We start from the raw sequence: 15046 nt of genomic DNA on the forward strand, positions 1-15046 counted from the left end.
TCCCCATTCCAGTAGACAGATCGGCTGAAATAAATTGCATAAAGCAGTTACTGGGAGTGCATGAGCTGTTTTATTTTTAATAAAGCATATTAACCAAAAGAGCATTTCAGAATGGACTCATGAATGAATTCATGTAAGTATAACAAAAAATAAGTTAACTAAGCACCTAACTCTTTATTCTGTACTCAAAACAATCAATATTTAAACCTTATTTTTTTAAGGCCATTAGCTTTAAATTGATTTCAGTAAACTAACAAAATGTATATTTCCTCTACACCACCTGTAAATTTGATTTTCTTCTTCTGATGCTACTTCTTTTTCTTCTTCTTCCTCTTGTTGTTGTTGTTGTCACTTCTGTTATTACTAATATCATCATTAATATTATTGTCATTATAATTAGTCGCTCCAATACTCGCGTTACAATTGTATATAAGAAATTTTAGTGTTGTGATTAAGTTTTTCGGTTGAGTGAAACAGGCATTTGGCATAGTATGAATTGGAGTATTGGGAGTTATGACACTGACAGTGGTCTGTCCGGTCGTAGTAACTAGCAGTACTGAACTGACAAACAACAGCAGCTTTTCACATCCAGTTTTATAAAGTGGAGATTTGAAAAATAGTGCTTGTTATGTTGTCTATGGTGCGTTTTGCAGTGTTGACAGTTTTATACAACTAATCTGTTGTGAAGTGTGTGTGTGTGTGTGTGTGTGTGTGGCCACAGGTGACAGTGAATCAGCAGCAGCTCATGGGGAGAGACTGCTGCGAGATACTTCACCAGCTCACAAATACTGCATGCCATTCTCACTCTCAGTGGAGTTGTCAGTGGTGTAAACGGCACGTGCCTCCCCTGCAGACACCAGCTCTTCTTTCCCCAAGCCCAATTATCACCCCCTTGTATATTTGTATTGTAGAATTACAGCCCTGGAGAAAGTATCATCATATCCACATGCCAAAACAATTTAGCTATGATTTACACAATTGGTGAGGGAGCCTCTACTGTTGAGTTATTACTAGAAATACTCACATTTGCTCGGCCTTTGCTTAGGTTCAATTTCAGTAGAAATATTACATTTCTCTGTTTCAACATGGCAATTATCTAAAAGTAAGTGAGCCATTTTAGCATGAGCACAGATTTAAAGAAAATACGATTCCATGGTCTACATGTACAACACGTCAAGTAGGATCAGTACAGAAATGTGCTATGCACTTAACAGTAAAGTGTGTAGAATTATTTCACATTATTTGTGTGTGATGATTGACAGTACAATTGTTCTTAAATGTGTTAAGATGTCAAACTAGCTGCCAGTGCCCAAGGCACTGTTGTAATCTATTAATCTGGCCACAGTTTATGTGATTTGTCTGTCTGAAGGCAGCGTGAGTTTGTGTGTAGGAGGAGCCTGATCGGGATCTGTTTGTAGCTAAACAGAAAGTTTTTTGCACGATCATTCTTAACCCCTGAATCGTAAGGAGCCACTTATATACTAAATAACAAAAATCACTCTTAAGGTTATTGTGTTAGATTTGTCTAATGTTCAAAATACACTGTAATCCTCTTAAAATTCTTGTTATTCCATTTTATTAGCAATAGCCATATTAAAAATTATACATATTATAACAATTATACATCTATACATTTTCAAGCATATAGCTGATTTATGTGTTATTGAACAACATGCATAACTGAAATAATCAGCTACATGACTGAAAACTGAACAGTTGTTTACAACTGAGCATTCTATAAAGATAGTTACATATTTCATATTTGATGATCATGATTAAATACATTTATGGTCCACTGAATCTATATTTTTATTTATTTTATGTCAGCTCCCTACATGTCAGCTTTTAACAAATCTGCTGCTTTGAAGCCAGTCACGTTGTTAGCCTTGAATGCAGTTAAAACTATCAGCACTAAAGTCAACTAAAGTGACAAAAAGTGTTTGATCAGAAAGATTTTATAGCACTTGATTCATTTTAAAAGCTTTCCAATACTATCACTGACAGGAGTTTGAAAGGGCCAGTGTAATTACTGTTATCTAAATATTCTTATTAAAAAATCTATGAACTCTATGATCAAATTTTCGCTACCGTGTACTGAAGTCCATTTTTAAAAGTCGTTGTTTCTTCATCCTTAACACTATCATGAATGAGCTAGTCTGAAATAACAAGTTTTCAAAAACATGTGCAGGAGATGATAAAGGTACAAGCTCTTACTTGCCACAATGAATTCAGTCTTACTTTGCTTCTATTTTTGCTGGATTTGGCAGGTATAACATTAGATGTTTCTGTGTCTCTGCTTGCTGCTTTATGATGGATGATTCTGCATTATTCTTGGCTAGGGACAAGGTTATAGCTTCCTTTAGTAAATAGTAATATTTGCAGATGAACCATGCAGGCTGTTAGGCAGGTACAAGGCACCTGGCCTGCAGCATGTATAGGATCGTGTCTGCTTGAGAGATACAGAGATAAAGAGAAATGTCTAGTAGTTATTTGAAGACAGTATCCAAACCTAGACTGGAATCAAACATATGTCTCATTATCCAATTTGGTTAATGCGTTGTTTCCTTCCTCCCTTTTTGTTATGATGAGTTATGTGGCTCTGTGTTGAATGGGACAAAATGGGTTTATGGAAATCAAAGACAAATCACACCTATACAAACACAGGCAGCTGGACCCACACAGATCCTAAATGGGAATGGATTTGTTTACGGAGGCCTAGTGGAGACCTTGCGTGTGCTTTACATTTAGAGTCAAATCAGCATTCAAACCAGGCTCAGTCAAATGGGGTCTTGAGTGTGTGTGTTACAAATCTGAGCTTTATCTCACCACCTGATGATTTCTCAGACTAACCACTCCCGGGAAGCGAGTTTGCATGCTTCAGAGAAGGGGCTTCCTTTTTGACTGTGCACTGCCACACTCACGAAGGTTCACGTCTATCAGTGCAGCAGGCTTTCTGTTGTCATATTGCCCCAAAAGCTGCTTGAAAAGCAATAAAACAGGTCCCAGTACACGAGTGATTTGTTTTGTCAGAGGGAGTAGCAGGTTCGAGATGGGTTGTGGTAGAGCTTCAGGTAATCAAGCCATCTTTGTTTGTAGAAACAACAATATTTACACCCAGAAGCAATCACCCGAAAACATCTCTGTTGACCACTGCTGGGTCATGTTTTCACAATACAGTTGTGTGGTGGGTTTCACACTCAGAAGTCACGCTACACTGTCTTCTCTGTCCACAAATGTGTGTTCAGTATCAACATGTGAATGATCTGCTACTCAAAATTCCCCTCCTGCTCTCTAGCTTCCTCTTTCGATTTTACATTCTTAGCACAACCTACCTGATTCAAAGAACCTTAGCAATTAACGTCTGGTGTACTTCTGATAAACATGCTGTAAGGCTTTTCCTGATTTTGGCTTCTCCTGGAAACTGCACAATTAATTCTGGCTAAATGAAGAACCAGTGCATTTTGAGAAATAAATTCAGAAATGTTTATTAGTACATGATTTTCATTGAGGAACTATAGATCTAGTCTAATAGGAAAAGTCAAAATCTTTTACTCTACTCTACTGCTCTAATTAGGCACTGGTAGCAAACCACTTATTTCTGCTTTCTAGTTAATATTAGCTCCATGAGTCTTTTATCTATAGGTTTACCCTCCAAGTGTGTCTGCCTTTAATAAAGTACTCATTTAGAGGATCTGCAAGCAAGCAGTTAATAAACACCACTAAGATTTAAGCTTCCTTAATGAATTACTATTCTGTATCATTTTGCTAGAGTCTGTAGCGCTAATTAGTGATTAAATAAAACCTGAGAAACTCCAGGTGTGCAAAAACCTTTGAGTGACATTTTACAATACTTTTGTTGTTTCCAGGAATTTTACTAAACTCGAACATTTCTCTGTGCCCACGGTTCTGTTTTTGCAGACAGGGAAAGGAGAGAAGTTTTCCATGCTCAGACTTGTCCTGACATTAAGATTAAGAAAACAGAGGCAGGTTTCAACTGCAGCAATGTATATACGTGCTGTCTAAACAGGGACTGCCTATCAATCCGCTTGAGAAGAATCTGTTAACAGTAGAGTTTACTGAGACTGTAAATAAATTTCTCGTTATAAATTGTCTTATTATTTACCAGTAAAAGTTGCAGCTTATTTTTTCTTTATGCAGGCTAAAGTATGATTAGAGATTTCTAATAGTTATAATTATTTTTTAAATATACTTCAAGAAGTGTAACCTTTAAAAAAGTAAAGTTATTATGTTAGTGTTCATTTATTAATTATTAATATTATTTTTTATTTATTAGTTTTTCTACTACTATACTGTCTCAAGTCTTACCTGAGATAGTAACTGGTATAATAACTTAATTATACTGTTGAATACAGGTAAGGCCTGTTTGGATTAGCCCCCGTAATTAATGTAATTGCCAATTATCATACGTCAAATGAAATATGTTGATATTTCATTTAAGTATGTTTGTAAATGAAACTGAACTGAAATTTTTAGACACAAGGCTGCAACTATTTTAGCTATAGCAGTGATGAGCTCTATATTTCCACTTTGCAAAGCAGTTTGTTGAAGCTTAAAGACCAGTTGGACCTGTTTCCAGGCAGGAAACAATTGCTTTGAAACAAACAGCCAAGAACAGTTGAAGCTCTGTCAAGATAATCAGCAGCATGTATCAGTAATCATAGGGCCGGTTTTCCATAGAAGTGGAGCAATGAAACTGGCTACCCTGCCACTGTTGGCAACAGGTGGAATGATTGTCGATCTAATTTTCACTCTTTTGTTTACACATGTAAACTGATGTACTGTACTGATGATTCATGGTTGTAGTGCGCTTTAATGTAATGTAATTTTACCATTGCAGTGTTTGAGCTGAAATAGATCAACTGTACATGAACAGTGGCGTCCTCCATTCATTCTAAGAACATCTGGTCAGCAGTGCACGTTTCCATGGAAGTCCCTACCATTTTGACGACTCGTGAATTATGTAAACATGTATTAGGGTTAAATGGTTAACAGGTGTTCACAGATCTTTAAGCACTTTTTGTGAAATGTTTGGATAGTTGTGCACATTTCCTTGATCAACCTCTCTCTCTATCCTGAAGTCAATTAGATGAAAACCAACTCTGTGTGTATTCATCATAGCTGTGTTTGAGTGTTAATGAATTGTCCTCTGTTCACAGAACGTATGGTTTTTACAAAGGAATCCTGCCACCAATTCTAGCCGAGACACCAAAGAGAGCGGTTAAGGTAACAGCTGTCTGATAAAATAGACCAATCCTGTACACAACAAACACACAAACATTGACCCAGGTGTGTCCTCCTTGCAGCAGTTAGCAGTATTTCACCTGAAGCATGCAAGATCAAATACAAGCTTTCTTGTTCTGTTTATGCTCACACTCACAGTATATTTGCTGTGGTCCTTCATTATTGATCTACATGCCATCCAGTTCTTCTCGGGCATCACAGATCATACTGCTGGTGGAGACTGAGCAGATTGTTAGCTGTATTGATTATAATGAGTATAGTATATTACACATAATAACTATAATTATATACACTGACTGGTCACTTTAAAAGGAACATTAATAGGAACTATAACCCTGTTTATTCATATAATTGTCTAAACAGCCAATCATGTGGCAGTAGCACAATGCAAAAAATATTATACAGATACAAGTCACCAGTTTCAGTTAGTGTTGATAGAGTTCAGTGACTTTGATTATTCCATGGTTGTTGGTGTCAGATGGGCTCATTGAGTGTTTAAGAAATTGTCTTACAGACAACAGTCTCTTGAGGAATCTGTGGCTACAGCAGCACAGTTTCAACAAAACAGAACAGTGTTTTGGAAAAAAAAACACTGCCTGGCCCTTCTCTAATATTTAACTGAACATTGTTGATTAGTCTGTGCCCCAGATTCTTGGTCTTGGCTGACAGGAGTGGAACTGATGTGGCCTTTAGTTGTTGAACATCTGCCTCAAGGTTTGACGTGCTGTGCATTCTGTGTTACTTTTCTGCTCACCACGGTTGTAAAGAGTGGTTAGTCGAGTTTCCATAGCCTTCCTGTCAGCTTAACCAGTCTGTCCATTCACCTCTGACCTCTTGAATCAGCATTTCTTGAAGCAGAACTGCTACTCACTGGGTCATTTTCGTTTTTCACACCATTCTCTATAAACTCTGGAGATCGTTGTGTTTGGGGGTTATAACTACTACTACAATTACAACTGTACTAGAAAAAAATATATGTAGATACATATTCATTTTTATATATTATTTGCTTTATAGGTTTTGTGTTTATAGAAGACATATTTGATTCCTTCCAAGTAATTTGTCTCTGATGTAATATAATTTTTACAATTTAACAATGACCAATACTTGTAGCTGTCTATCTCATTAGTGTGTATGCTGTGCGGGCACGCAAGAGCATGTTCCTGTTGTGATCTTTATGGTTTGTGTGTGAGTTGTGTTTGCTAAGGGTGGTGGCATCTCTCTTTTTATGTGTGTGTGTGTATGTATGTGTGTATATGTATATATGTATATATGTATGTGTATGTATATATATATATATATATATATATATATATATATATGTGTATATATATATGTGTATATATGTGTATATATATATATATATATATATATATATATATATATATATATATATATATATATATATATATACAAACATTCACTCACCCATGCACACAAACACACATGCCGACGTCTGTGTGTGTTAGTATTTGCACATGTGCCTGTAAGTTGCTATATACTGCATGCATACTGATCATTTGCTCATTTGTCCTGTCTACACTACAGTTTTTCACCTTTGAGCAATACAAGAACCTGCTAAGTTACACTACATTATCCCAGGGCCTGGTAAGTCCATTGATATGCACAATTCATGTACATACTATATATATAATCACACTTTTTTTTTCTTTCATATTTTAGAAATCTCTGCAGGGTGTGTTAAGTTTGGTCTGCTGAGAAACACATATAGTTCCAAACAATGTACAACTGCCAGTTAATATACTGTATTGCCTCAGTAACTCAAGTTCTTAGAGAAATAAATGACTCAAGCCCTGTATTGCCTCCAGCATTCCTAAGTCTGCTGGCAGAAAGGAAGAGGTGTATGTTAGCCAAGTGAAGTGTGTGATAGATGATCCCTTACTGTGACAGAACTATGTTACCTGCAGCCCAATAGACAAGTTGTCTTTGTCAGCTTACACACATACACACACTTACACGCACACATACTCTTATACTCTCTCTCTCTCTCTCTCTCTCTCTCTCTCTCTGTCTCTGCACATTTCCCATCTACAAATTGTTTGTACAGTCATAGTATGGGAAATGTTTACCTAGTCCATCCATTACAGCCCTACGCCCTGCCTTCTCCCATCCTCACTGACCATGTCATACTGTGCCTACCTAGGCAGCTGGAGGATCTGGTATACAGTGTCAAATATATAACACAATGAGCATAGGTAACTTCATTAGCAATGGACTGAATTTATTAGGGGCATGTTTGAATAGTGTGCCAGAGCCTCCTCTTCCTGTTCAGTGCAGCTGAGAAGGCTCAGCTTGATGGATGAGGACGTATGCTGTAATAATACAAATAACAAATGAAAACGTGGAGGACTAGCTGTGTAAACATGGCTGAGGCTTGTTTGAGACGATGGTCCAGCCTGGTGTGATGGGGGGGATAGGAACTGAGCAAGAGTAATGAGACACATACACTGCCCTGACATTTTCCCATTACACCGGTATAGACACACACACTTACACGAGTACACAAATATACATACACATATAGTTTATCCATATCCATATCTGCTGACTTTGTAAAAACAGTGGTATCCATAATAAAGACAGCAGACATGCATGTATACATGTTTAACGATGTAAAAACAGATTTGTTCATTACAATGCATAAGATCTAGGTGGCAAGTTAGAGTGCGTGATGTCAGACTAGTTAAACAAATAAATGAAATTGATTCATTTTAAATATAGATGTCCATTGAAATCTTTAAGAAGAATATGAAAATGAAATTCATGTCTGACTCATTCAAGCCATTCAAGTTAGGCTTTTATTTCTGCATCTGGACAAATTAATCTTTGTTCCAGTCGATTTGTCTGAGGCAATTCATTCATCTTTGTCTTCTCTCTGTGTCCCCATTCTTCCCTGTGTGAATGAATGATGGAAGCAGTTTCTTTCAGCAAGTAGGTTAAAGTCAAGCCCTCCATCTGAACAAACACATTCGCAGCAAGCTTAATATCACTGTTGCATTGTTAACAATGAATTACAGTGTTGGTCTGACATTCATACCTAGAGCATTGACTAATCATCCAAAATATACTGTGTATTTATATATGACGCAAAAGTTGTCTTTATCATAGCTCTTTTGGTCGATTGGCTACTTGCTTCTTTCTCTGTCTGCGTCAGGCTCTCTCCATAGCTGGGCTTGGCTCAGGTTTAACGGAAGCTCTGGTGGTTAATCCATTTGAAGTAGTGAAAGTGAGCCTTCAGGCTGACAGAAATTCCTTCAAAGTGGTATGAGACAATTGTAACAATACTTTTATTGAGACTATCTAATGTCATAATGTACTTTTAATAGTGAGCTTCTTCTATGCTTGTGCCTATTTTCCAATGCAGCAGCCATCCACCTTCAGCCAGGCTCGAATGATTATTAATTCAGATGGTTTTGGTCTGCGTGGGCTAAATAAGGGCCTGACCTCCACACTGGGACGCCACGGCATCTTCAACATGATCTACTTTGGCTTCTACTTCAATGTTAAAGACACCCTTCCTGCCAGCCAGGTAAAAAAAAAGTGACCTGAGGGGTGGTGGATTCTGATCAAGGATTACAAAGATCCTTGTCATTTAAAACAAGTGCCCTTGTTTTTAATGACACCTATAGAACAAAAACTGTAATAACGGTGCAAACTGATTTTTACTTTGTAGATTGTACTAAATTGGAGGTCTGTCTAATAAACTGTGTGGGTTTGTACAGAGATGGAGAGAGACATGGAAATAGAGTAAAGGAGCTGCTAAGATCAACCATACTAATCCTTTCTATGTTTGTTCTCTGTCACATCCTCAAGGGTTCACATTACACATCCGGCAGGGTTCTACTCCCAAACAAAAGTTAATTTTGTTAAATTGAAATGGAGCCATATGCTCCACATGTATATGCTAGAGCATTAGATTAACTCCAATTAACTAATTGGAAGCAGGCAGTGGTATTGTTTCAGTTTTGGAGAGTTACAGTGTAAGATCTGCAGAGCATTTTATATCCTTGTGTAGATTTGGACTCAGAATGTCATTGTCTAAAAAGCTGCCTGTCTGATGGGGCCTGAACCCAATATTTACTGCTCCCTCAGAGCCAAACAGATGAGCAAAATTGTTGAGGAAAGCTGAACTTTGAGGGCTTTGAGGTTTCAGCTTGAGTCATTCTATAGACATTAAGATTCATGTAGCCCGATCGAGATTAATCAGTGATTCATCTCCTCCGGTGGTTTCTGGCCACAAGCGAGCATGGCCATCTGATTAAGTGTACCGAGTGCTATTTTTGCAGTAATGCTGCAGTGAAAGCTCCTGATCCAATTACGCTTTAATAATGTATCTGGTTGTAGGGGGCATCCCACAAGAACCATTGTCCTGTGTGATGAATGAAATGAGGAATGCTAGAAGGCCTGAATGGTGTGTTGGCTGTGTAATAGTAGGGTCCAGTGCTGGTAGTGCTTTTCAGAACAGTGCTCCTCCCCCTGCTGCAGACTTTTGGATTAGCTGTTGATTCAGCTCGTCACTCGGGGTGTCCGCTGCTCTGAGAAAGGCCGGACCCAGCAAGGCTGCTGTCATTTGTAAAAATATCCTGGCCAATTAGCTGTCAGAGCTGCGTGGGTCTGGACTTTTTTTGGTACTGTAATACTCTGGTGCCGAGTCACAGCCCAATTACCCAAATTGTCCCCATATGCCTGCCCAGTCTGCCTGCATGAACCCTGTTTATAAATCCTATCGCCAAAGCTCGCCCTGTATCATGTGATGTGCTGCAGCCAATAGGAGAAGCCACACTGTTCTTAGGAAACTCTAATTTGCCTCCTGCTACCATAAAATGATCTGAGCTTTAATGCCAGCTTTGCAGTCATATTCATGATCCCACCCTCCCCTTTCTCCTTCCTTCATTATTCTCTCTGTCTCTTTTCTGCTCTTCCATGCCTACTTTAGTTTCTACAGACATATAAGGAATGAAATGAAATGATTTCACATTTGCTGGTCTGTATATTTTAAAATGATGATAACGTCAAACTTAGAAATATAAAAGGCCAACCACTACATACTTTAGTGGGCAGCTGTTTTGTGTTCTATATTCCTGGTTTATGTTTTTGAAATTTAGCTCTGAAATCTCATTTTCTACACAAACACTAGAATCATGTTAAACTTTCCAAAACAATATCTTAACAAACCTGCAATTGCTCCAGAATTCCCTGCCACAAATGCTCAAGAACCGCATACTGAAATGAAACTGATCTTTTGTGCTCTAGTTCTTCTATCTTGCCTATCTTGCTCTTCTGCTTTAAATATAGATCCTACCCAGTATCTCCTTTTTCATTTCTCTCTGAAAGGATCCTCGTCTGGAGTTTATGAGAAAGTTTACTATAGGTTTGCTGTCAGGAACTATCTCATCCTGTGTGAACATCCCCTTTGACGTGGCTAAGAGCCGTATCCAGGGTCCCCAGCCAGTTCCAGGGGAGATAAAGTACAGGAGCTGTTTCCAGACTATGACTCTGGTATACCGGGAAGAAGGGTGAGCTCTATCAATCACTGCAGATCAATTTGCTTCTAAATGAATCAATAAATTAATAAATAAATCATTTTCCTGAGGTATCTTTGTTATTATTGTCTGCATTAGGATTCTATTTTTACACCGTTAGGTCTTAATTTATTTTATTTTTCAACTTCTCACATTTGACCTTATTGTGAACCTCACTGCAAGTCAGTGAAGCAGAAAAAAGCAACTTTTGTTTATACACTAAATATTAAAGTCATGTGAGATATGGGTATTTCTCTACTAACAACACCTAGCAGTATCTGGCCAAAGTTCACGTTCAAGTTTTGCTAGATATTTGCTTTTCAGTTTCATGAATACTGGGGAAATTTGTGCTTTTTTCATCACTTGGGCCTTACTAGCATATTTTTAACATACAGTTTATACATGTTGATATGCAGCACCATTTGTTGCACTTGAAGAACATAGTAATGAATTAGTAGTCATTGTGTTTGTCTGAGGTCCTGAGTGTCACTGCTTTAGTAGATGCAGAATATCTTCCGGCTGACTGGCTTGCAAGTGAATTTGTTGCTTTTATGAGCTTTCAGGATCGTGATTTGCTCCTTTTACTTTGCTCATGGAGACTGGCAGACTACTTCTTATTAGATCAGTTGGGGCCTGGGTTAAGGTGGGGTTGTATGTATGTATGTGTGTGTGTGTGTTGATTTCTGTGTGTGTGACTGAGCCACTAAGTGTAGCCATTTGAGCTTTGGGGTGCTGAGAGGGTACCCCCTCTACCCTATTTTGTCCAACCCTCTAACACAACACAGTCCTAGCTAATTAGTGGTCCCTATGGGAGACGTCGTTATGCAGGTCCTAACGAGGCACACGGCGCTCGACAGGTCAGTTTAATCAGACAGCGGGGCAGGGAGGAAGTGGCTCGAGCCTTATTAACGCCAGCAGAGGCAGGGGACAGAGGCTGGGACACGGAGAGTGGCGACCCCAAGCCAAAGATCAGCTTGAACACATTAGGGGCAGGTACACAACACGGCCAGATTTTAGGGTTCTGTATCTGCTTAAGCACTACGGGGGGCATGCATAATTCTTTTTCCTATTACTAGGGTTTAGAACAATGCATTGAATACATTGAAATTATATATATATATATATATATATATATATATATGAGAGAGAGAGAGAGAGAGAGTGCGTGTGGATTAATCTGGAAATATCGTATTCTTTATTGACTCAGTACTTATTTGGCTTAAATTAAATGCTAAGTGTTTGAAGGTAATTGAACTAGAACTAGCCTTGTACTAGATCTCATTATATATTTCTAAGTATTATTGATTTTTTTTAATTACATGTTAATTTCTAAAGCAAAGTTTTTTACACAGATTGTCTCTGATTTTTGTGTCTATAGATATCTTGCATTATACAAAGGACTAATTCCCAAGATCATGAGACTTGGACCAGGTAATCTAAAAACAGTGAATAATACAGAATTCATTTTGCTATAATATCTTGTGTTGTGTTGATTGATTCTCATGCCATGTGGTTTGCTGTGTGTAGGAGGTGCTGTCATGCTGCTAGTGTATGAATATGTCTCCGGCTGGCTACAAAGAAACTGGTGATAAAAGCTGTCAAGCAGCAGACAAATTTCACTCTGTAGGTCACAAGTATATTCATGCATCAGCTGTCAAAATCATGACAGTGTGTTCTAAGATTGAAAAAATAATAAATGGCTAAATAGAAAGTTCAGACAAGGATTGGCCCTGACCTACATTTTGTATGTCTTTACATATCATAAGGTATTCTTATCTGTGATGCAAGGATGTCAAGGGAAGTTTGACCAAGTAACCACAGCAGTGCTTCACGCCCAAACAAAGACCGCAGTCTTTTACACTCACCACTAGCAGGAAATGGGATCAGATTCAGCTTACATTAAAACAAGCTTAAGACTCCTGTCTCTTTCTATTGGAAGCTCATTTCCTCTCCGATGGAACACCACCAAAAAAAATCACTTTTAGCTTGCATACTGATGAGGGTGGAGTTGAGCTCAGCAGTACTGCATGTTTAGATGTTGTATCAGATGGTTAGTGATAATTCAGTATTTACCACAAGTCAATACTCGTTTCTGTGTATCAAGGCACTTCTTGTGAAACATGAATCAGGCAAAATGTATGTCATATTTCCTTTTTCCATGATTGCTTGCAGTTTATAAGAAATATTGAGTCATTGTAAGACTTTTTGTGATATGTAGCATTTGCATAGATCTTAGTGTGATAAAATTGATAGCAGTTATATGCATACTGAATTCAAACTATTTTACTGAATATTGCATTTTTTGGATCTATCACGTAAATGATATTTGAATAGTTTATTTCACAATGTTAGTATTTGTGAATGTAGGACTTTTTAAATCATTTTTAATAACATTTTTTAATTATGTTTAAAACTCTGTCATCGATCAATTGCATATAAATCAAATGTGAGTCCTAATATTGTGTCTGCTTAATGTGTGCACAGAGAAGGAGTGAAAGTATCAGGGGACAAGGGGAAATCTTCACTGTAAAACATTTCAAAATAATTAAGCTTAGAAACAAAACTGCCTTCAAAATGTGAATAAACTCAGGATAATAGATTACTTTAAGTTTCATATTGAAACTTCATATATTCATACAGAAAAGTACTGATACATATTGACAGGCATATGATCAGCTCCAAAAGCAATGCCATTTAGCTCCTCTCTTTTATTTCCTTTTATAATGAGTCTGTATGTGGAACTTTATCATGCCAATACTAGTAATCATTCATTTAGGTTCTACTTTCGTCCTTTCCGTCTCCTCTCAGAAACCTTGCTGACGATACTTTGTGGATGCCTGTCAGCCATCACAGCTGTTGGAGCTAAGAACAGGCTGTCAGTCAGCTCCTCTAGCCTACAGGCTGATGCAGCATAACTCAGCTCAAGTTAAAATAACAAAACCATGAAATGCACATATGTTGACAAATGAATGGACACTTTTGCTCTGTCCAACTTTGCTCTCCACCCACTCAACGTCTGTGCCTTATACACAAGAAGGACTATAGGCACATGAAGACCCAAGACCAAAATTTTAATAGAAATGTTAATGGTGTTTCTGCAAATTTCATTTTGATATATGTTTTATTTTCATTCTAATGTTATTATCTATAACACCAACAATAGTAACATTTTAATGCCTTTCTTTTTTATGTGGCATTTCTATCTGTTTTAAAACCTTTTAAATCTTTTAAAAGTTATTGTATTATCCTGCATATTTGATTCCTAATATAGCGCTATACAGATGTTCTAAAGTAAGCTGTCTGAAATTACATTTTCCCTCTGGAGAAGACTTGAAGCCAAAATAAATCTTTTAAGTAGTAAAAAGTCTTGTACCCTTACTAAAAATACCATGGTCTCCCTATTTGTGTGTCATTCAGTCCTGTCCATTTTACTTTCTTTTCCAACTAGCTTTGTGTATGCATCAGAGATGGTCATGCTGGAAAAGGCAACAGCTGCGGCTCTTTGTTTCTGTAGCTGGCAGCACACATGGGTAGTATCCTGCAGTTTGTATCTTTTTGTCTCGCTAAATGGCTGTAATTTGTTTTAGTTCTATAATGCAATAAGTCACTAGGCTCATTAGCTATGACTTCAGATTTTTTCCTAGAGGGCATGTGATATTAGTTTTAACCAGAGAAGTTTAAACTCAGGGACACTCAGCAGCTCTGCTATGCTCTGTCCTGCAATGCTATGTTGTAGAGTTGGTTTGTCTTGTCGGTTTGTCTTGTTCATTATGAGCTTACATGGCTTTTCAGTTGTATATTCAAGTCTCTGTATTCTAGAACATTCCATCTATCTTCATAAGGCTTCATTTAATTCTTAAGAATTCCCAAAACAAGCAACTTCTCACGGTTATCATCATTTATTGAATAATTGAATGAACGCAGAACTTTTGTAGTTTCTGTTCCTATTTTTATGTTAGTTTGAAATAAATTAAATGAAATTAAAATGTCTATTTTGACTAAATTTCCTAGCGTTAAAAAAAATCATTTTTACTCCACCCTATACTTTAACTTGATTGTACTAGACAGTATATAGTTGCTGGACTTTTTTCTTAGCATTCTTAAACTAAACAGTGTGAAATGCAATCAGCAGGAACAGTGAGGCTGTGCTTTCCATAAGTGGATCCACTCAGACTAGGAGGCGCAAACTCACCTGTGTGTGTTTAGAACATGTTTTTCTAATACACCAGGGAAAACAATCT

General features: G+C 37.5%; 1 protein-coding gene across 7 annotated transcripts in view; it reads left to right on the forward strand.

Annotated features, from left to right (window-relative positions):
- Positions 1 to 14708, forward strand: part of slc25a21 (solute carrier family 25 member 21) — a 77938-nt gene extending 63230 nt beyond the window's left edge. For 3 of the 7 annotated variants that reach the window (XM_058399803.1, XM_058399801.1, XM_058399804.1), the window contains 7 exons: positions 5178 to 5244; positions 6811 to 6870; positions 8438 to 8545; positions 8648 to 8812; positions 10618 to 10799; positions 12184 to 12236; positions 12333 to 14707. In XM_058399803.1, coding sequence (XP_058255786.1) covers positions 5178 to 5244; positions 6811 to 6870; positions 8438 to 8545; positions 8648 to 8812; positions 10618 to 10799; positions 12184 to 12236; positions 12333 to 12394 — 697 coding nt within the window. In that variant the 3' untranslated portion in view covers positions 12395 to 14707. Of the gene's footprint in view, positions 1 to 5177; positions 5245 to 6810; positions 6871 to 8437; positions 8546 to 8647; positions 8813 to 10617; positions 10800 to 12183; positions 12237 to 12332 lie in introns of all 7 variants that reach the window. The other 4 variants (XM_058399806.1, XM_058399807.1, XM_058399805.1 and 1 more) reach the window with 3 other exon arrangements.
- The last annotated feature ends 338 nt before the right edge of the window (positions 14709 to 15046 follow it).

Source organism: Hemibagrus wyckioides, linkage group LG09, assembly GCF_019097595.1.
Source record: "Hemibagrus wyckioides isolate EC202008001 linkage group LG09, SWU_Hwy_1.0, whole genome shotgun sequence".
Lineage (NCBI taxonomy): Eukaryota > Metazoa > Chordata > Actinopteri > Siluriformes > Bagridae > Hemibagrus > Hemibagrus wyckioides.